Source organism: Lepidochelys olivacea, assembly GCF_965140295.1.
Source record: "Lepidochelys olivacea isolate rLepOli2 genome assembly, chromosome: 6".
Lineage (NCBI taxonomy): Eukaryota > Metazoa > Chordata > Testudines > Cheloniidae > Lepidochelys > Lepidochelys olivacea.
The window spans coordinates 27,163,298-27,187,732 of NC_140416.1; the positions used below are offsets into that span (position 1 = coordinate 27,163,298).

The 24,435-nt window shown below is 38.3% G+C and overlaps 1 protein-coding gene across 1 annotated transcript in view; it reads left to right on the forward strand.

Annotated features, from left to right (window-relative positions):
• The window catches only part of SOX6 (SRY-box transcription factor 6), a 294,444-nt gene that overhangs the window by 15,319 nt on the left and 254,690 nt on the right, over window positions 1–24,435 (forward strand). The window contains exon 4 of the mRNA XM_084631143.1: window positions 21,151–21,361. Within this exon, the coding sequence (XP_084487269.1) occupies window positions 21,151–21,361 (211 nt within the window). The remainder of the gene's footprint in view (window positions 1–21,150; window positions 21,362–24,435) is intronic.

Consider the following 24,435-nt stretch of genomic DNA (forward strand, 5'->3'; position numbering starts at 1 on the left):
ATTTATCATGTTTCCAGTCATCCCCTGATTTATGTCATAACCTCTTTAGCTCTTATATTTGTGCATTAATTTCAGTAAGAAGAGTGTAGCTCATAACTGTCCGTCATCTAATTGGGCTGCAGGAGATGTTGAAGGCAGAAAGAAACTTTAATACGTTTCTAAAGAAGGGCCTTCCCTTGTCTACAGTGCATATTCAACTTCAAATAATAAATGTAATATTAATTTTCTCTCTGAAACCGAGCAAAGCGAGAACATTCATAGTCTGGCACTGGAACACAGAGGCTAACATCTGGGCTGATACCACAACTCAGTATGTTTATTGGAAATGGTAGCCTTCTATGAAGGGCAAATAGTTTAAGAGATTAACTGCATATCAAGCCTTTCGTGTTCTAGAACACCAGTTCAAATACAAACAAGGTTAGCAGTGACTGAAAGTTATCACTGCCTGGTATTTGTTCAGTGGTTTATATGAGATGAGTTTGGAGTGGTCTATCCCATTGGACAGACATCTATGTGACAAAAACACCATTATGATGAAACTAACTGGGAGTCTCAACAGAGCTGCCAAAAACTGAATGCGCATGGAGATTCAATGAACTTCTTACCTGTATATTTGCCTGTGCTGAGCAGAATCAAGGTGTGTGGATGGATATTTGCTTCTGACTGCATCTGTTCTGTGGATGGAGAACTCTTGTTTTTAAACCAGCACCTTTCACAAGCAGTAAATTCATACAAATAAGCTAAAGTGAAATGCCTGCCTTTTCTTTGCTCTTGTGAGTTTGTCAGATCTATAAAATCAGATATTTTCATTAAGAATTATTTTTTTCATTAAGTTTGAAAACTAAATAGTACCATCACCATAATACATTTAAAAACGCATCAATAATAATACATTTATTTCATAGGTTAGAAACATAATGATAGTGATTTATCCTATACAGATGTTGGGAGACTTAAACCATTCATATATTTGATCCTGGGAATGAAGGCACTAAATATATGCTAAGTATTTCTGTAGTAACACTTATAATAACACTTATTAAATTAATTGGGATGACTCAGAGTATATAAATAGAGCAGGAAATGCTGTCTAATCAATAAGTCACAAATTGAGCCTGTGCATAACTCATTGCAAGATCAGAGTTTAAAAAGTCTCCAAGAGTCTGATGCTTCAGTTGCTAAACAGACAAAAGTCCCCTTGATTTCAATTGAAATTATGAGTGATATTTTCTGTTGTTTGTAAAGATAGACTAGAATGGTCCTGGAGCACATATAGCTATACATAATTATCCAGGTAATGGCTGTTATAGAAAAATCCTAGATATTGGAATACAGCCTCATTTTAATTGCATATGTGCTCAAGACATTCAATAAATAACATATCACAGTAATTCTCAGTTTGTTCCATTTTATAGATAGGGAAACTGAGACACAGCTAGGTTGACCAGGTATGTTGAAGAAAAAATGAGTATGGAGTTGTCTATCCCATTGGACAGACATCCATGTGACAAAAACACCATTATGATTGAAACTAACTGGGAGTCTCAACAGAGCTGCCAAAAACTGAATGCGCATGGGGATTCAATGAACTTCTTACCTGTATATTTGCCCGTGCTGAGCAGAATCATTCCTGGAAGCTGTGAATGGGTGACGGGGATGGATCACTTGATGATGACCTGTTCTGTTCATTCCCTCTGGGGCACCTGGCATTGGCCACTGTCGGAAAACAGGATGCTGGGCTAGATGGTGTAACCCGGTATGGCCATTCTTATGGTCTTATGAGCCATTCCCGCCCATTCCAGAGTGGGGCACGTGCGCAATGGGAGTTGCAGCCTGAGGGCAACAGTAGCAATCATGGAGTGACTCTGTCGTCTGGGAGGAAGGAATTCTCAACCTTCCTGGAATCTCCCAGGGCACAGGCAATATACTCAGGCTCTGTGTGGAGAAATATATTAGTACTTCAGTCAAAATGTTAGAGCCTCACAGAATGTGATCAAACATCCAGCGCGTGTACAATAATTTAAAACGACTTTACATTTATAATGGCAAAATGTAATTTCCATTTTCTCTCTTTTGGAATGATACGCTTTCATGCCAACATTTGCTGTACCTCTGAGGAGACTGAACAGCCACAAGTCACTCTCCTGCCTATCATGTTTCAGAAACAGGTGCATGAACTTTGCTTGAGTGACTTAGCATTCTGGTTTTCCTCCCTTGTTTCCGAAAATACTACATCATACCGTTTGATAAAGTTCCTGAAAATCATTATTTGGTCCCACAATTCCCTTGGGTCAAATCCAGCAGTCTTTATTCAAGCACAGCTCAGCTGAATCAGTGGGAACTTTTGCCTAAGAAAGACTAGGTATAACTTAAGTGGTTTGGCCAGAAGTGAAAATTGAAGTTCTAAGGCTTTAGATCAGGTCAGTTGAATTTAAAACAAACACAACAATGATGCCCCAGCTGATCTACTGTGGAACCTGAGACATCATTACTTTGATGATTGTAACATAGAAGTTGTGAAAAATCTTCAGTTTTTTACAATAATTGTTACAATGTGAGGCTGTCACTCAGAATGACTAATTTAATATTTTTGACTAAGAGCTAAATTCTGCCATTGATCCTTATGTGCAAATCTCATTTACTCCTGTTAATTGTCTCTGTTTGTTTGAAACACCCCAACTTGCTAGCAGTTGCTGATCTTGCTGGGAAAAGGTTAAGAGAGTTCTAATAACTCACCGATACAAGTGGCTGCTTACTCCAGCTCCTTATATAAGGATTGAGTGGTGCTCTGGAGAAAGGATGGGGATGGGCTAAGCAGTTAGGAACTGTAGGAGCTGCTAAACCTGGGGAAATTGCTTGAGCTGCATGCTTCTAATTTCTTTGTTAATAAAACCGAACTCCATGAAAGACCATCAGTTTTTTAATTCAGAGTGTTGACTGTGTTGTAAAGCAGGTTGGGAAAGGCCCCTGCTTACACCCTCTTACTCTGAAAAAACATAGTGGTGGTAAATTCAATGGGTATTGCATCCATATATATAAAGGAAGAATTTGGCTTTTAGTGTGTTATCTAATTAAGTGCGCAATCTTACCTTCTTTGTACTCTCAGGACTCTCAAAGACCAGTGGGAATTTTGGTATATGCAGTATACACTATGCAGCCCTGTGCAGAGATGAGGGTTATATGGCTCTTTGATGAAGATAGATATTGCAATATGAAAATTTGTCTAAGAAAATATCAAAGAATTTGTTTCCAGTACTTATTGAATGCAACACTTTCTGTAACATAAGATACCTTTTAAACAACATTGTGCATTATCATTAAAAAAAAACAAAAAACCATGCTGGCTAGAAATGTTTTCAAACTTTCACTCCCTTTTGATATCAGGCATTGCTTTCCACTGAGTCCTTTGTGTATTCTGAATGTCTGGAAGCCAAAATATTTTGTTTTAACTCCCACTCTACAGTATTTCCCAGCTGTGTACTTATATGGTGTAATAAAAGGATTTAACAAATGAAAAATAGCAGCTGCATTTGGAGATTCCCTTTGTGCTCCCTTTTCATTTGACAGATTCAGCAATGTGTAACAACTGTAACGTCAGACCTGTAATGACTTACACTACAAGTATCATATCACCCACCAATTTGATTTTACAGAGTGGGGGCGGGGAATAAAACTATAGAAGGATTTGGTCCTGCAGTGTTCCATTGCAGAGCTGGAGACGTTATCACTGTATTTCTAATTTTAACTTAAAATAAAAATTGCTGGAGGTGTGGATATTTATTTCGGTTGATAAATCTGCTAGTAAAAAACATTGTTCCTAGGTGAAGGGCTAAATTCTCCCTTTCTGGGAAAAAAAAAACAACAACCCAAAACCCCCTAAAACTTAGGGAATGGCGAAAAATTACAAAAATTGTGTGGGCTTGAAGGTACAGAAGTCACACTGCGTTCTCCCATGTGGGAGGGATTAGCAAGCAGGACAAATAAATCTTGTAAATTGCATTCAAAAAATGATTTCCTTGTGGAAACTGATTAGGAACAGTTGGTGATAGAGGATGGAGAGGAGTGAGAGTAAGACCATAGTGTAAAATATTGTAGCTAGATTTAAAAAGTAGCTGGATAATTTTATGACCAATAATATTTGTACTGGTAGTTAGCCATGTTTAAAAAAATGGTAATCATGATTCACACTTCATTCACTGCAGGGGCCAGGAAACACTTCCCTCTCCTGTACACCCACTCTCATATAGAGCCTTGAGCAATTTACCCAGGTCAGTTATGAGGCTTTTATCCTTAATCTGAAGTATCAGGTATAGGCAGTGTCAGTGACAGGCCACAAGACTAGATAAACAAATGGTCTGATACACTTATGACAAATTGTATGGTATGTTCTCATGATTCTAACTACTAGAGATGGGCCTGCAGTGGGATTCTAAATTCACACACCTTTAACTAAATTAAATCTGGAGTCTGACTTCATGTTGCAGGATCTTCTCTGCTAAATACATGTGGGAGGAGAACAAAGGGCCAGATTCTGATGCCTATATGAAACTCTAGTGGTTATAGGGTCTGTATAGGAGCAGTAGTGGCCCTGGGGAGAATTCCCCCTTCACAGGGGCACCTCTCTCCCCACTCCTTGCAGCACCTGCTGTAGAGGCATGGCAGGGGAGGGACTGAGACAAGATGTGCCAGGAGCGGGGTGGGGGTGGGGGGGTGGGGAGTGCCATAGCATTTTGCACTACAGCTGTGCTAAGATGTGTGGGTAGCCCATATGCAGTCATGGGGAGACCAGCTACTGGGGCTACTGTGTTTTATGCAGTGGGCTATATTGGTCTCTGGAGCAGGCAGAATCTGAGAGCTGCGAAGTTGCTTAAAGCCCTCTTTTCCCCTGTGCTCTCCTCAGCTACATTGTCTGTGCTGTGCCTCCTGCCGCAGCACAGAATATGGTCCAAAGGATAGTGTTAGCTGGGATACAGGCACTTTGCACATGGGAAGGCAAACACATTATGGCACTACAAGCTTATTACGTCCATGGGGTGCTACGTTATCCCCTACACTTTATAAAATCAAGTAGCGGCCAGTGCATTTGGAATTGGTGTTGATTTCATTGAATTATATGTCAACTGAGAGAACTGCCATATATTTTGCATGGTAATAATATCAAGATTATATATCTGTTGCAGATTTCATGTTAAGCAAGCTCATAGGTCTGCAATTCTTGCTGTGTCTGTGCACATGGCTCTCATCAATGTTGATGGGAAAGTTGCACACAAAAGAGAATAGACCTGGTATTGTATTTGTTATCTTTTAAATAGTTTTTTAAGCCAACAATTATCCAGTTTAACTTTCTATAGCCTCAGAAAAACTATTAATGTCAGAAAGATAACAGAAATTGGTGGAACTATGTAGGCCTTAATGCCTCATTGCTGATAACCAGAGACAAATGATACTAGACTTCCCTTGGTATAAAAGCAGTTTTTAACTTTAAAAGGAATGTACATCAGCTCTGGTTTTTCAGAAGAGATAATTCAATAATTTTCAGACTTATTAAGCTTTGTCATGGTTGTTTGGTATTGTGTTGTTACATCAGTTCATGGCTTCAAATTCTCAAAGTTAAAGTTATAATTTATTTTAAAAATCCACATTTTTAATTGACTTGGTATCTAGATGCAGGTATAAAATGAACCAAATTTAAGTGCCCAAAATTCTAACAGTTACCTCCAGTTCTGTGTCTGCAGGAGTTCTCACCAGCTGAATTGTTCAGGTAAACTGTTATTTGCATGTGCACATCTATATGAGTGTCAACTGCAAATCCACAATGGTAATATTCTTTGTAGGGTGCCAGGTGATGAGTATGGAATAAATGTCTAGATAGATAAACACTTCACACGCGATTACACAGATGCAAAGTCTTGGTTGAAAGTAACAAGTGCTAAAAGGCAAATTACATGCTTCATTCTATTTCTATTATTATTATTATTATTCATCTGTTTGGGCAACTATAATGCAAAAAAGGTATATAGTGGGTTTTTTTTTTAGAAGCTAACTGAGGCTCTGAATCACTTTTTTTTTTGTATGTTGGTCTGTGATCTGCAAACAATTAGGCATGTGCTTAACTTGACTTCAGCAGAACTACTTGTGTACATAAAGTTAAGCACATGTCCAAATCTTTATAGGATTCGGGCCTTGGTTATATTAGAATCATGAGTAGAATATTGTTTAGCTTTTAAATTAAAAGTAACAGAACAAAATTATTCCCTCAATAACGTGTTTTGTAAGGATAATGAAATAGGTGATTAACTTTGTTTAGTGGGGAATCAGATAATTACTATTTTGGTACACTAGTTATTGTATTATTTTTATTCTTGATGCTGTATAACATTTTTAAAACTTAGGCGTTACTTTAACTATTTCCCCTACGTTCTTGGAAGAAAATTGTTAAAACTGAATTAATCACCGCCTGAATACCTCAGAGAGGACTCCTTGTTTTTGTGTTGGTCAGTTCAAATCTATAGATCCTTTATTTGACCATTTCATCTCTTTATAAAGCAGTGTTTGAAAAATCCTCCCTCTCCCCCCAGTTCTGTATATTTACAATGTATTTTTCAAAAGTAGAAGCATTAACATGCTATAAATTGTTTTATTTTTTTTCCTTGGGCAAGAAGGAATCAGGTATGCATGCTGATTAACACACTCCAGTCATTAACATGTGATTATGTGGGCTGCATATTGAGCACCTGCCAAAAGATAAAATTCAGCACTGTACTACATCTGTGCAAGGACTTTTTGCATTTCTTTTGTACTTTGACAGCTCAAGAAAAATCAGTCTTTGGTATCTTTGTTCAGTATAATAAAACTGTGTACATAAAATGTCTTCATGGAGGCAGGAAAGATACATGTATTTATTTTAATCTTTGAGGCCATGAAAATCCTCTGACTGGGGCTTAGACAGCAGTCAATGTAATATGAGTCTCCTAAGGTACTGTATCATATGAACCTAAGATCGTTCACATACAGTTTACAACATTCCTGCATGTTTATAAGGATTATCTGTTCTCGGATTCAGCCAGTGTTCTTCTAATTCACTACAGTTTTATGTGATACCTTTATGTCTCATAAAGGTCTTGTTTTTATTTCAATCTCCCAAATGTTTCAGCCGTGTTTACCTTAAAGAAATGCAAGTATTTTATGCATCAGGCTAGCTTTCTGCACACGTTCCACTGCAAACGCTAAAAGACACACACAAAGCATGTAGCGTGTGACATGTCACAGTGTACAAAGAGGGGCCTGTATGTGTATTTAATATTGCTAAAATATGTTTTTATTCTGAAATGTACAGTACGGTTAACATTAAATTGGACCAGTAAAAAAGCCTGTTGTGAGCAGGTTCAGTGTATACCAGGTAATCTAGTATTCCCAAACCACACAACCTTTGTTTTGCTTGGCTGCTTCAAATTACATAGAGTGCAAGTATTTAAGTGTCTGTCTGTATACACCAAAAAGTATTCAGACTGATCTTAAAGCCTCCTCAATTTCAAATCAGACAATGATTGAACTCTGTCTCACTCTATAGATATTTCATTAGAGTACACTGCTCATACATGGCATTCCACTTCTCAGTGCCACACAGAGTATAAATAAACATTTTAAACCAACAAGAGTACAGTATAATTAAACAGATACTAGTGGATGGCTGTATACTTGTGATAAAGTAATATACTCCACAACATGCCTTATCTAATAATGAGTAGCATTTCCCTCCATTAACGTTTTCTTATTAAGGGCAGATTTAACTGAAGTTTAAGGCCAGGGCACAACATGGCTGAACGGTGTTGGTTCTGTATTGCCAAACCTAAAATCCAATCAGATGATAATATTGGATTCAGAAGATCAAGCACCCAACCCTTATGCATGAAAACATGGCATCTGATGATGGGTTTATTGCCCCACATCAATGATCGTTCACTGTATTTGACTATATTGAAACCTCTCTCTGTTTTGGGATGTGAGCAGAATGCCTGTCAAACTGGTAATTTTTATCTCTCTGCTTTTGCTCCTTCATATTACATGGAGGTTTTGGTTTTCTCCAGTTTTGCTTATCTTTAGTTGGAAGGGACTGCTCTGGTTAGCCAATTAAATTTTACATCAAGCAGGAAAGACCCTGTATTCTTCCTTCCACATACATATCTAATATTGCTTTGAATGGTTCCATTCATTGTGCCATATTTAACTCACTAGACTGAGTCTTATCCAATACAATTTTACACCTTTTATCTAAACTAAATTTCTTTTTCGTTACTTTAGCCCATTATTTTTTGTCTTAGAGTAGGATACACAGTAAATTTTATTTTATTTTATATTATTGACTTTTTAGAAATTGGTAAAAGGCTAAACCCAAGTTCTCAATTTGTGTTCAGTCCTTAATCAGGTAGATCTGAGTGAGTAATGGGTGTTTTACTTGAGTAAATGCTGAGTAAAAGGCTTCAGATTTTAGCCCACTTGTTACCATTTTCTCTTCTCACTTTGCATAAATTGTCTAAGCTTTACAAATGATGTTCCCTCAATAGCTTCTGGCAAGTCATTCTCAAGCCTTAAATATAAATTACAAATCTTTCCTAATAAAACTTTTTTTTATAATCAGATGGAAATTAGAAATGATCATGTAGACATTTCATTTCTCTTAATTCTGTTTCATTAGAGCCCTTAAAATGGGAAACCTTTAATATAGTGATTGGAAATTATTTTGTTAACATTTGTTTTCATTATATGTTAACTCCAATCTGGCTCAGAGTACCAGCATGCTGCTAGTACTTGGAATAAAAACCACTGTGGATATCCAACTTTCCTGGGGTGTTTACATGTGTCCCATTCAATGCACAGACTGATAAATATCCCTTTAGAGCAGAAAAGCCTCAGCCACATGGAAATAAAGGACTGCAACAAACACATTTTATGTTACTAATGTTTGTTTTCCACTTTTTCTGGCCATTCATCCTAGTGCTTTTGTTGAACTCCCGTGGAAACAGTTTGTGTTTTCTCATTGGCTTTTGAACAAGATAGGATTGACAGTCAGCAGCCTACAATCAAAGTTTGAAAATTTGTAATTAAAGTTAAACTCTTACATTATAAACTAATACTTTTCCCTAATTTTCTGGAGTCTTCTGCCTATTGTTTCTGTCCACAATATCACTTCTTCTCTCATCTGTATAGGGCAGGCGTGGCCAAACTGTGGCTCGGGAGCTGAATGTGGCTTTCTTACAGTTAAAGTGCTGTTTGTGGAGCTCCTCATGCGCCCTTCATTCTCCACCTACCAGACTGGGTGGGGAGAAGCTCAGTGCTTCTGTCCTACATCGGGGTGGTAGGACTGGGCTTCTGCTCTGTGTTGGGGTGGTGGGACTGGGGGCTTCTGCCCTATGTTGGGGTGGTGGGACTGGGGCTTTTGCCCTAGAGGGAGGGGTGAGTCTAAGGACTTTATCCCCACGGAGGGGCATTGGGGAAGAAGCCCTGTGCCTTGGCAGGCACCGTCCTGTGGGGCAGGTTGTGCGTGTCTTGTGGCTCTCAAACTTCTGAAGATTATTGTATGCGCTCGGAGGGTAAATAAGTATGGCCACTCCTGTTATAGAGGGTAAAATATATGTGCCCTTTACAAAATACAAGAACTAGAATAAAGGTTGGGGGCGGTCCTCTATCAGTGACCACAGACTTCTGCATTTTTCCTGCTTAGGGTTTGTGACACATGCACATCACCAAACTGCTGGCCCACCCACAGCCTTCACCATAGTCCCTAATAGAGAACTACCATGTAGTCTGGTTCTGTGGGGTGCACCAGGCTGCAGAGTCCCAAGATGTAACCCTTTGGTTTCGACCTCAACAACAGGGCAGAATCACAATAATTCCAGTGTGGAGTTTGGGCCTTCAGCAGAGGAAGCTGGAATATTTCATCCTGAGTTTGCAGGATCCATTTCACTGTGAGGCTGCAAAGTCCAGGATGTGGCGTCTATTTTTCCTTCCTAATGTTTAAAATAGGAATGTAGGGTTCTGTTAGTATTAATGGGAGATGTGTTTGTATGGAAGGCTGAGTACACCCATTAGTGTTTATGAAAATAAGTGAGCATAAGAGGAGGATCTTTTTAAAAAAAGTTAAAGCTAAGATATAAACATGCTGTATGTTGCATGGTGTCAATTACATTCTCTTCTTTAAAAAAAGAAAAGGAGTACTTGTGGCACCTTAAAGACTAACCAATTTATTTGAGCGTAAGCTTTCCTGAGATACAGCTCACTGCATCTGATGAAGTGAGCTGTAGCTCACGAAAGCTTATGCTCAAATAAATTGGTTAGTCTTTAAGGTGCCACAAGTACTCCTTTTCTTTTTGTGAATACAGACTAACACGGCTGTTACTCTGAAACCATTCTCTTCTTTGTGTTCTGCCCTACAGTGTTTCAGAGATGGAACTGTCATTTCATGTGTATGTATTCTGTTTTAGAAATGAAAGAGCTTCAGAAATGTCACTTTAGTTGCTTTGTAAAACTGTCTTTAGACACTGAGGTCAGGGATGGTGGGCCAGATGTGGACTAGTACTTTATTCATGAGGTAGTCCCGTTGAAACCAATGGGACTACTAACAGAATAACAGACAACTTAACAAAAGTAAGTGTGCTAGAATCTGGCACATAAAAAATGAATTTTTTTTTCAGTACTGAGAAAATTGTAGTTATTAAATTCTTATTAAACCCATCTTTTCACAAAAAAAATAAAATATGTCGTAGGGCTTAAGATTTTTTCTACTTACGGCACGTAACTTGGAACGACAGTGATTTTAAAATATGAAATGTAGCAAATGATTGCTCTAAGATATTGATCTAATTGCTTTTATTTATTTAATTTAATTTTTATTTTTAGAGTTAACTATTTAAATTTGAAATGTACTAATTTCAAATAAGTTTTGTGGAGATTTTTACCATATATGCCTCAGATCCTCAGTGTAAAATGCGTGCCAAACTTTTATACATATTATCCTAATGTAAGGGTTTTAAAAGAACTATTATGGAGTACATAACACATACTTGCCAGGAATAGTTTTCATTCTTTTTCAGGCTGGGATTATAGATAGAAACTGTTCCGACATTATTTCTGCCTGTGGCAGAACTGCTCTTGCCTGGGCCACTCACGGGAGCTCCAAAAAGACCCACCGGAGAGGCCAATCACTGTTTATCCTTCCCAGTCTGGGAAGACCCGTAAAAGTGCCACGTATTTCTCCATGATGCCCTGTGATTAGCTAATGAAGGATACTGCCAGGTATAACAAGGGCCAAGGATTCACATAAGAAAGCTGTATTATGCTGTACCAAGAACACAAATGGTGCTTCCTCATCAATCTTTCTGTGCATTAGGGCAGCAGTATATGGGCTTACTGAAGGTTTGATTTTGTGTACCAACCACCCTTTCCTTGATTGTTCAACGCATAGTAGCATCGTAGCATTCATGAACTGATAGTTTCTTTTGTAAAATTATTTTATTTTCCTGGAGTTCATCAATGTCAGTTTAGGGATTCAGGTTCTATGACCATGGATGGGTATTTTATCTAGTATAAGGGTGCTTTGCCCAGGCTGGGTTGCATTGTTTATCTCATTTAAGACATTTTGGGGCCATTTTCTGTCCTTATTTGCATGTGTCCATGGGCTGGCAAGGAAATTAATATTTTATATAACAAATATATATTTTAAATATTTTCTACTATGATTGGACTTACTATGTCATAGTAGAGCTGGTAAAATACCCGTTATTTTTTGCTGGAAATTTTGAAAATATTTCATTTTTTTTTTATTTTTCTCACAAAATGTTTTCAATCTTTTAATGAAAAACTGATACCAAAAAACATTTGGTTTTTGAAAAACAAAAACGTTCCCGAAAAATGTTTTCATTTTTACAAATAAAAACCTTGGAAATTTCAACTAAAGTGAAAAATTTCCATGAAAATTTCATGGACCAAGTTATTGCTCCCTGAGCACAGGCTACAGCAGATATGCCTTTTCCAACCAGGCAAAAATAAGAGGTGTATAGCAGGCAGTGGGACTTTTGTCACTGACAACAGAGGGAGCAGGATCAAGGCTCAGCATCTACTTTGTCTATTAAAACCCAGCATTTTTAAGCACAGGTCAATGGCTTGTCCCCACTGGGCCATAAGTAGTTGAATTTCAGTGGTTAAGACTGGATCTCTGTCTTTCTAGGTTGCTTGACAATAGAATTTCAAGTACAGTCAATCCTGCAATTGATAATTTAAAAACATACACAAAACTGAAAAAAAAAAAAACCCAAAAAACAAACAAACAAACCCCCACCACCACCCAGGGAAAAACTGTTTAAAAATACAAAGTCTTGCTTAGGGTATTACAATTTATCATGCACCTCTTTATCATAAGCCATCTGCCAATTTTATTGATTATATTATTAAGAGTTTGTCCTGAAATGTCACCTTTTTTTGGGTGATTTTTAGATAATGAACAGGCTGTGATTCAGGATCAGAAAAATTCTGCACTTCTTCTATAGTCTGATATAAGCATGTATAATTCCTTTATTATTAACTAGTAATAATGTGTGAGTGGGAGGATTTTATTAAAAGCCTAGTGAGCATTCTCTACCAGATCTCAGCTTAGGTTAAAGTGAGAAGAAAAAGTGGATTTTGCTATATTATTTGTAGTAAATGATACTTTTACCAGGACTAGTTTGCATCGCATTTACCATTTTACATCTGTGGATTTTTCTCAACTCTCTCTTCCCATTAGAAGGGAAATATGATTCTCAGCCAGAGGAAATAATATTTTACTATTGTGGGTTTATGAAGATTTTAATATTGTTTTCCTATTTCTTGATTTGGAATTGAATTAATATTAATGCAGTAGTTAATAATGTAGGCTCATTCTGCCAGATTTTCATAATATTTGGTTGCTAAAGTGCACTCTAAATAAAATCCACCATTTTTGCATAGACTGCAAGTTTGCTATTTAGCATTTTTTCCACTATTTTGTCTTTTTACCCAACCTTGAAATCCTTATTCACTGAAATCAGTTAGTGTTTTACCTTGGAAAATGAACTTTCAAAGAAAGTGACCTGAGTTAAAGATACTATTTCCAGCTTAGTCATAAACATCTAATTTACGGTAAAAGAACCATTTTTTTTAAAATTTGAGAGTGTTTACAGTGGTATCAATTGACTAGTTTGCTGAGCAGCTTGAATACTGCCTGTATTTGGTCATCAGACTATGTCTGAATATCTTCAGTTGATACTCACATAAGAACAGCCATATTGGGTCAGACCAAAGGTCCATCAAGCCCAGTATCCTGTCTTCTGACAGTGGCCAATGCCAGATGCTTCAGAGGGAATGAATAGAGCAGGTAATCATCAAGTGATTCATCCCCTATCACCCATTCCCAGCTTCTCGCATTCTTTTGTCCATCCCCCTATCATAAGTTACTCTCAGCAGTATTGACAGAAATTGAACCGAACTAGGAATTCTCATCAGCACTGTAGATCTGCCTTGCTCTGCTAGGCCTGTCCAGTGGGCAATATTTGAGTTGATTCTGACTCAGCATTTTTCTTTTTGTTCCCCCCACCATTTCTTCCAGCCTATATGGAAAAAGAAAAGATCCCCTTGCGTGGCACCCCTTCTTTTCTCTCCTCGGCACACATGTTGGGGAAATAAAGACACTCCTTACCACACAGGAAGATCAAGCTTGCTAGCCAGAAAAGGGTAGGATCTCTTCCCCTACAGAACTCTCTGTAGCTTCAAGGGAACCAGTTTCCCCTTTTCCTCTTATGGGGTGAGGAACACTGGCCTTCTACACACTTACCTTCCGAATTTCTACTAAAGGCTCATTATGCTCTTTAAGTAAAACTGATTGAGACATTAAGGAGAAAAAAATGAAGACACTCAATTTTTAAATATCCAACAGGTGGGAATCCTTTGGGAACTTGCTCCTTAGCTGAGCAAATAATAAATCATTACTCTAGTAGGAACTCCCTTTCAACTAGCAGATCTCACAGGTGGGTCATTGTCTCAGTGAAAATGTCTTTGAAAGGCCTTCCTTGGCCCATTGTTTCTCCCACTGTCTAGTTTATTTCTTTACTTGAGATCAGCTTGTTCTTCTAATTGGAATGCACGCAATGCAGTCAGTTGCATATACACAGGATATGCTAGTGGGATAGCTATAAAATGTCTTTTGTAGCTTTTTCCTTTTTAACTTTGACATCTTTCTTATTAGGGTCTTTCAGAAATTATTGTCCCAAATGCATAGCCATTTAGATTTTTCTGACATAGTTCTGCTATTATTAGATAAGGTATTTACACTGGACTGGCCTTCAGTCTTTCCATTTGCCCATTTAATCCCTTGAATACCTTTCAGCTTGTGCAGTTTTCCTGTTGACTCCTCAGCTATTCTGTTTCCAATTGCTAATTTCAGAGGCAAATGAGTTTCGGGAATTCATCCTTGGGGGCGGGAGGTGTCTTTAAAGTGCCAGTTCAGTTTTGGAACTGTGAATGGGGAAGTCCTTATGTTGATCCCAATTCTGGGGATTCCAGAGCCATCAAGTCTCGGGAACACAGGTTTTTATTCCTCTCAGGATTTTCTCCTAAAGTGGTTTATTGTAAATTATTACTTGAACCAACCCAATTTCATGCTCACAGGTTATCACTTCTTCTCTACCCAGTAAATATATACATTTTCACGGGAGCAAATTCTGTCCCTTCCCCTTTGTGGGGATGTAGGTTTGTGGGCAAAGTGCAAACGTGGTTCCGCATGCTGTTCAGTTGTGTTAGGATATGGAGACATTAGCATATATAGGCTTCAACCTTTGCATCCCAGGGAACATCTGTGCTGGACTCATTCCATGAATGCCATCAAGGTGGGGCAGGGTGTTAGGTGCTAGAACTCTGTTATTTCTGCTTACTCTATAGATTAGATGAGTCTATTATCTCCAGCTAAGAGGTATAAATAAAGTTAGCATCCTTCTCTGAAGGCCTGGTGCAAAACCCATTGAAGTCAACAGAATGACTCCTAAGGACTTCAGTGGGCTTTGGGTCAGAAAGAATTAGGATGGACTGAGAAGCTCTGCAGGGAAAAAGCCAAGCTCTGGGAGTAGGTTTAGGCTGAGACTTATGCTTTGCTTTTTGTTGCTGTTAAGAACATAAGAATGGCCATACAGGGTCAGACTAATGGTCCATCTATTCCAGAATTCTATATTCTGACAGTGGCCAGTGCCAGATGCTTCAGAAAGAATGAACAGAACAGGGCAATTTATTGAGTGATCTGTTCCCCGTCATCCAGTCAGGTGACAGTCAGAGGTCTCGGGACCACTGGAACATAGGGTTGCATCCCTGACCATCTTGGCTAATAGCCATTGATGGACCTATCCTTCGTGAGTTTATTGAATTCTTTTTTGAACCCAGTTATGTTTTTACTGTTATACTGATGTTTAAGTTAACAATAAAAGCAAACCCCAGGAAGATGGTACATTTTAAGCACTAAACCAATATATGTGTGCTGCGTAGAGAGAGACTGTGTGGATGGCTGCTCAGAAGGGATTTGGGGACTAAGAGAGGTGTTGCAATTTTGCAAATCCACCAGCTGGATTCCCAGTCCTTGCAGATGGAGCATGTCTGCAAGCCTACTGCAGCTCTGGTGCTTCAGCAGTGGCCGTGGAGCATTGGCCTTTGGGCAATAATTCCCCTCCCTCCTACATTGCTGTAGTCTTTCCTAGCACACGGCTCAGTCATTTGGGCAATGTGCTGTGAAGAGGATTTGACTGACAGGTAGCAGGGCCTATTTTCCAAAGGATTGAATAACACTGAAACATCTATTATCCTCAGTTTAACCTTAAGCATATTTTTCTTCTTTGCTTCTTTAGAAGAATGTCCTTTTAAATGGCTAATTTTCAAAAATGATGTTATAAAAGAAACATAATTTAGGAGCTCAAGTTTTTCAATGGAAAAAACATCAAAAGATGCTTTCTGGAAAAATTTTTTTTAGGAAGTGTAACATTTTTAATGCCATTGGCGAAGGTCTGAACTTTTCTGCATAAGAAAATCATCATCTTTAAGCGACAAACCACATGGCACCATGACCATCTAAACTCCAAATGTTGTGTATGACACTGTGTTATATAGTTGTTCCTGTCATGAATAACACTGGATCAGGCAAAACATTCATTCAGATCCAGTAGATTGAAAAATAGGGGTAGAGAATTAGACACAATGTCACCTTTCCTTGAATTTGATCTTGGCATGACTTCTGCCATTGCTGCTGCTGTTATGGTGCTTAGTTTTCTATGTTGGTGAATGTCACTAATCACCACTAGGGGTGGCTCCTCCTTGGCACTCTGGGGATTGGGTCTGTTGTCTCGCTGTGTTGTTCTGTGGGACCTTTCTTGCTCCTCAGGACCTGCAGCACCATGTCTTTGTGATTTAGCCCTCCGGCCAACTCACAATAGTCCTCCCCTTCTGAGGTTCCATCAAACTCCTCTACAGCATCCCAAACAGTGTTTAAGTCCACTGTCCTGGCTGAGTCACTCCCTCAGTGACTGGGATGAATGGTCCCGGATATGCTTCATGATCATTGCCCCAACTATGTCACTTGTTCAGTGGCTGATAGGGGAACCAAGGTCCACCCTCTGCTCTGGGTTCCAGTCCAGGGCCATGTCTGTGGCAGTGTATGAGGGTTAAATGGTCCCTCTGGCCTACATTAACCCTTTCAGGGTGAGTGTGGGGAGCACACCCCATAACAGTGAACGAATGCATTTTCAGAATAGCTATCAAATATTCCCTCCTTTGTAGATGATGGTAATAATGCCATGATGAACATATATTACATTGGTTTCAGAGTAACAGCCGTGTTAGTCTGTATTCGCAAAAAGAAAAGGAGTACTTGTGGCACCTTAGAGACTAACCAATTTCTTCTTGGTCATCAGTAGACCTTGCCCTACTTGTTTGTTGTTTGTATTGTTCATTCTGCAGTTTTGCACAGCCACTTCTTAATCCTATTAAGGCTGGAGCAGGGTTTTATGTCTGCCATTATTAATTTGTCTAGTCACTTTTTTCTTCAGACTTCTTTTTCACCGGGGACACTTCACAGCAAATATTCTACTTAGTACTACCTCAGCTCCAAGGGTAGTAAGGATACTATTGTTGTGAATGGTGTGCATTTGCAGTGGCATTAGGGGAATGGTTCTCAATAGTACTAACACATTTTCTATCAAGCCTTGAGTATATTACTATTATTAGTATTATTTTATTGTAAGTATAGTGCTTGAAACTTACAGAGTTTCTAGACATATTCCTTTCCCCAGACTGTTCACAATATTATCTAGATAAAATCAACAAAATTAGGACACAGAGCAATAATTTGGGGAAGTGGAGGTCCTGGGTAATTTTTGATGCAGAGGTTTTAAGAGGGAGATTTGAGAATCCAGTCTTATATCCATTTCAGTGAATGGTACTAAGAGAAAATGAGAGCAGAGATGTAGATGGGGGCCTTGGGCAGTAGACTGAGGAGTTGAGTTTAATACAGCAAGAGAAGAAGCCAATTAAGGGATTCAAAGGTGGGCAACATGGTGAGAGCAACAAAAGGAAGAAATTAGCAGGAGCTCTTTGGTGCTTAGTTTTTAGCTTCTTTGCAAAATACTGATTTCTTCCCATTGCCAAGAAAGATGCCATATTTATTTCTGACATAGCATATAATTTTCATTGTCTAAGTTATGCAAATACCCCATTTGATGTACACAATCCCAATACTCATACATATCAGTATACATGACTATTTTTATCTTAAAATTCATTTGTTTGTTCATTCTTATCTGTTTAAGTCTGTTAAAGTTACTTCCAGATATGTATATCAGAAGTATTCTAATCTTTGTTCGGTAAGAAAATGATATGACCTAAAGACTGAAGGAGCAATACATGAGCGTCCATGTATGCATTATCATATGGTCAGTGTAATTATGTGTATTCATTTGATTTTCTCTGTTCCTTTGAACCTGAAGATAGAAGGAAATTTGGGTGAAAGTGATCATAAAAGATAGATTTCATGATTCTAAGGAAAGGAAGGAGGGAAAGCAGTAGAATAAGGACTAAAAAAAGTAGTTTTTAACAAACTCAGAGAACTGGTAGGTAAGGTCCCATGAGAAGAAAATCTAAGAGAAAAGGGAGTTCAGGAGAACTGACGGTTTCTGAAAGAGAAAATATTAAAGGCACAGCTGCAAACTACCCCATTGCAAAGCAAAAACAGGAAGACTAGTAAGAGGCCAATAGGGTTCCATGAGGAGCTCTGTAATGACCTGAAAATCAAAGAAGAATTATACAGACCGTGGAAACGAATTGCAAAGGATGAATACAAAACAATAGCACAAACATGTAAGGACAAAATCAGAAGGGTGAAGGCAGAAAATGAGTTACACCTAGCAAGGGATATAAAAGGCAATAAGAAAAGGTTTTATCAATACATTAGGCCCAAGAGAAAGATGAAAGACAGTGTAGGTCCTCTATTTAGTGTGGAAAGGGAGCTAACAACAGTTGACATGAAGAAAGCTGAGATGTTTAATGCATATTTTACTTCAAGCATCACTATAAAAATTAATTGTGACCAGATGCTTAACAGAATTTATATTAACAACGGGGGGAAGGGAGTACAAGCCAGAATAGGGAAAGAACAGGTTAAAGCCAACATGAATTGTCAAGTACAAGTCATGCCAAACCAACCTAATTTCCTTCTTGGGACAGGGTTGCCGGTCTAGTGGATTGGGGGAAGCAGTAGACATGATATGTCTTGATTTTAGCAAGGCTTTTGACACGGTCCCATATGATATTTTCGTAAGAAAACTAGGGAAGTGTGGTCTAGATTAAATTGCTGTTAGGTGGGTTCATAACTGGTTGAAAGTTTGTAGTCGGAGTAATTATCAGTGTGCTACTGTGAAACTAGGAGGATATAACTAGTGGGGTCACACAGAGGTCTTTCCTGGGTGCGGTAATATTCAACATTTTCATTAATGGAGTGGAGAGTTTGCTTATAAAATTTGCATATGACACCAAGATGGGTGGAGTTGCAAGCACTTTGAAGGACCGGGTTAGAATTGAAAGTGACCTTGAAAAATTGGAGAATTGGTCTGAAATCAAGAAGATGAAATTCAGTAATGACAAGTGCAAAGTACTGTGCTTAAGAAAAAAAATCAAATGCACAAATACAAAATTATGAATGACTGGTTAAGTGGTAGTATTGTGGAAATTATAGTGAATCACAAATTAAATAAGAGTCAACAATGAGATGCAATCACAAAAAAGACTAATATCATTCTGGGGTATATAACAAGAATGTCGTATGTAAGACATGGCAGGTAATTGTCTTGCTCTGTTTGGTACCAGTGACATCTCAGTTGGAATACTCTGTCCACTTTTGGGTGCCACACTTTAAGAAAGATGTGGACAAATTGGAGAGAGTCCAGAGGAGAGCAATACAAATAATAAAAGTTTTAGAAAACCTCACCTGTAAGGAAAGGTTAATTGACCAAAAAAAAAAAAAAAGAGTGAGGAGTGACATGATAAGTCTTGAAATATGTTAAGGGCTGTTGTCAAGGTTCCTTCCCCACTCTGAACCCTAGAGTACAGATGTGGGGACCTGCATGAAAACCCCCTAAGCTTATTTTTACCAGCTTAGGTTAAAACTTCCCCAAGGTACAAACTATTTTACCTTTTGTCCTTGGACTTTATTTTGCTGCCACCACCAAGCGTCTAACAAATATATAATCGGGAAAGAGCCCACTTGGAAATGTCTTTCCCCCCAAATCCTCCCCAAACCCTACACCCCTTTCCTGGGGAAGGCTTGATAAAAATCCTCACCAATTAGATTCAAAACAGAGAGAATCCCTCTAGGCAAAACCTTAAGTTACAAAAAGACACAAAAACAGGAATATACATTCCATTCAGCACAGCTTATTTTCTCAGCCATTTAAACAAAACAAAATCTAACTCATGTCTAGCTAGATTACTTACTAAATTCTAAGACTCCATTCCTTCCTGTTCCCGGCAAAAGCATCACACAGACAGAGAGAACCTTTGTTTCTCCCCCACTCCAGCTTTGAAAGTATCTTGTCTCCTCATTGGTCATTTTGGTCAGGTGCCAGCGAGGTTATCCTAGCTTCTTAACCCTTTACAGGTGAAAGGGTTTTTCCTCTGGCCAGGAGGGATTTTAAAGGTGTTTACCCTTCCCTTTATATTTATGACAGCTGTGATAAAGAGAATGGTAATCAATTGTTCTCCATGTCCAGTGAAGGTAGGACAAGTAGTGATGGACTTAAGCTGCAGCAAGGGAGATGTAGGTTAGATATTAGGAAAAACTTTCAAACTATAAGGATAGTTAAGAACTGTAAAAGGCTTCCAAGGGAGATTGTGGAATGTGTCATTCGAGGTTATTAAGAACAGGTTATACAAACACTTGTCAGGGGTGGTCTAGGTATACTTGGTCCTGCCTCAGCCTGGGTGGCTAGACAAGATGACCTTTTGAGGTTCCTTCCAGCTCTATATTTTTATGAATTGGCTTACCTCTTTTGAAGTTGTGGAGCTATGCTGCTTTACACCTGCTGAAGATTTGGCCCAATGTTTTTAATTTTGATCTCTCTTGTGCTTTCTTCATTGATACTAAATGTAAGGGATCAACATGCAAATTGCGCAAACCAGGAGAAGACTCCAGAGGAATTAAAGCATTCATTGAAACAAATTGCAATAGATCATTTCTCACAAAAAAATTAATCTGTCATTCTTTGAGTAGGAAATATTCTGTATCTTAAGAGGGAAGTGTGAAAGCTGAGTCTCATGGACAAGGCAGGGCTTAAGTAAGAGGGGGGGCCCATGATCAAACATTGTAACTGAGGCAACTAAACTTCTATAAGACCACCACCTTCCTTAAATTGCATTTTGCCCTGGGGAACTGGGGGATCCCTGCAGGTGCATGGGTAATAGGACCATTCCTTAGCATGGAATTTAGAGACAGTTGTCTAATTTACTGTTGTAAACAGCTCACTGTAATATTTATATACCTTCACTTGTCATCTAATCCAAATATTGCAGAAACAAGTGGAATAGTTTGTGTTTTCATGTGATGTTGTTTCTTTGCAGGAGTCAGAGAGTAATAAGTTATGTTCCCTATATTCCTTCCGGAATACCTCTACCTCACCACACAAGCCCGACGAAGGAGGTCGCGATCGCAGTGAGCTATTGACCAGTGTTAATTTTGGAACTCCAGAACGCCGCAAAGGAAGCCTTGCCGATGTGGTGGACACATTGAAACAGAAGAAACTAGAGGAAATGACCAGGACTGAACAAGAAGGTATGTGCAGGCTAAGACTATTGTAATATATTTTTTCTGACAGATTCTATGCCTTAAAGAATGTGTGGGGTATCAAGAGCCAGAGAAGTGCATAATTGGCAATAACTGGGAAAAAGTTATTCACAGTTACTATGGCAATGGCAGTTTGTGATCCATTAGGCATGTTAGACAGATATCTCTTGTTTTCTAAAACTTTCTGAATTTTAGGTGATGCCTATGAGTCAAAGCAAAGATTTAAGCTTAAATGATGCCTTAGCTTATTTAAAAAATCATGATGAATTTCTAGCTGCTCTCATCATGTTCATGGATACATTTCAGTAATTTTTTTCTCCTTTTAAGAGAAAAATATTTGTTTTAAACAACAGAAGTGCAGAAGAACATTAGTTATTTAATTTTATCTCAGTAATTGTCATCTTTCTTCACTTTATTCATAACAGCTTTTGCATCTAGGAAGGTAGGCAACTGTTCTAAGAGTAAGGAGGAGCTAGCTCTGACCTATAGATCCAGATCTGTGGCTGAAGAAATGCATTTTATAAAACATATGTGCATATGTGAAAAGGAAATACAAAAATAGGGATAAATCATGAGGCAATGAATCACCTTATATTCAGTTCTTAGTCTGAATAATCCTCTGTGACTTAAATGAGAGTCTTGACTGAATAAGGACTAAATAGAATTGGGGAAGTGAGTTCATCCTTCTAGATCTGCACATGGATGGATTCTACACAGAGATCTTCACGTTTCATGTGTAGTGAAGCCTCAGCAGCCTCTATGGCACCATCTTCCCAGTCCCTGAGCCCATGGGGAGACCTGCATAGCATCTGTATTAAAGAAGAGGTGGTTGGTATGTATGTCAGAGTGAGGGTGGGTTAGAGCAGCGGGTGCTCATAACCTAATATCCCTTCACCTAGACTCCAGTGGAGAAGCCACAGTTCTATGTCCTTAGGCTTTTCCTATTCTGCCTCCTTGCCATGGAATTCCTGCTTAGGGAGTGTTCTGGCAAAACAACAACAAACTTTCAGGGAGTCAGAGGATCCTGAAGTAGACACCGTTATGTTTCTGCAGTGGGACAAGTCCTGTCCCCTGCAATGAAAAATCTGGGGAAAAAACATGCGAGAGAAGGACACTTGCAGAGTCTTCCATCTCCCCCATCAATTAGTGGGTATTTCAGGAATAAGGGGGCTGTAACATCCTGGAGTTGAGGATTTGGCTCACAGGCTTTTAAGGGGATGCGGTGAGATCTTCAGGCTCTGTGTAGCAAAGTAGAAATCCATTAAAACTGAAACAACCTATTTCAATATGGGAAAATATGCAGGGAGGTAGATTTATGAAGGTTTCTACATTTCTTGGCATCCTTTTTAAATGACAAGCACATAGTTAACTGTGTTCTAAAGGTGTCATTTCCTAAGCTGGAGAAGCGTCTCCAAAGAATGTCCCAGATTTTTGAGAACCATCTGTCTGTTTTCAGCTGTAAAGATCATTCTTTTAAAAATTATCTCTTAAGTTTGATGGCTAGACAAGGAAACTATTTTAAATTTTACTTTGGCAAAATCATATTTTACAGTCAGTTAACAGTTGTTCTGCACTCCATGCTAATCAAAGGCTTCTTGGCTCATACTTGCTGCTGGAATTTGAAGTTGTTGTTGATCATATTGACACCACCGCTAAGACTTTTCCAAAAGTACATTGTGTGGAGTGTAAAACCAAATGTGCATAGTTTACAGTTAATGTTTTAATGTGATGGGTTAAGCACTTTAACTTCTCTTCCTACTAATTCTGGTGTCTTTTCTATCCTCACTCTTTATTAGTATATACTAGAGTTGGTTTAATCTAAACAGGTACTTTATACAAAAAAAAAGACAACTTTTTACTGAATGTAAGAGTTCTCCATGCTCCACATTCCCATGAGGAAGAGTGTTTGCATGATTTCTAATATCTTGCTTTCTGAGGAACAGCTAACTCTAAAGCACTGTTCATTTTAATGCCTCTTTATTTTGGCACAAAAGTGGCAGACCACATCTTCATGTTAAATTATTTTCATGTTTTGCCCAGCTACTTTTACAAAGAAAGGTCACTTGACTATTGCAAGAAATAATTGTTAGGCATCAATTTGTACTATTTTTTAATCAATGACTATGGAAAATTAATTTTCAGCAAATATTTACAGTTGTGCAATGTATCATGCTCCAAAATTTCAGATATTGTCAGTTTTTATATTGGGTAGAAATAGATTGTAATTGTGGCAGATTTGGGTACTGTGCATGTGAAATAGCAAAATGCTGAATAGACCTGCTTCAGTGTTAACCTGAAAAACGTATGGGTAATGCAAAATGGCGATCCACAACTTTTCACATTTGTTTGAGCTGAATAAAATAAACATTTAAAAACTAGTTTCAATTAAATGTTTTAAGGCTGTGATTTTGCAGTTGACTATGTATGGGCAGACCCTGTGTTTGTATTGAATCAGTTGCAGGAATGAGACATAGGCTAGTAAACACATTTTTTCCTGTAGCATACCCTTTCTTTTAAATGACCAAATAATTGCCTAAGTATAGCTGGGCCCAAAAGGTTTGTCTTTCAGCAAATAACCATCAAAATAGGCTTGTTTAGAGTCCACAGTTCTTCTGAAGATGATATACAGCCAGGGCTGCTGAAAAGTCCTCATACTAAGCCCTGATATAGTCATGACCTAGTTCAACACTGTTCCTAGTCCAGAAAATTCAAAAGCTACTGTCTATTAATTGCTAATTTTGGTAAATGAGGGTCATCATAATACTATAACTCAATGAATTTAGTGGAGAGGAAGTATTAACTCCTACTGCATACTACTATGTTAATTCTGTGGGGCTTTTCTTCTGTGTTTCTCAAAGGACTTTACAAACAAATTAAGTCTCTTATCACTCCAATGATGTAGGTAAATAGTCCTTTTTTACAGTTTTACGTGGAGGAAACTTAGTCATAGGAAGGTTATAGGCCCTTGTTCTACTTCCATTAAGTCAACAGATCAATTGGATTAGGTCCTAGATGGATATTGCCAGGTCATGCAGTGAGTTGGTAGTAGAGCTGGATATAAA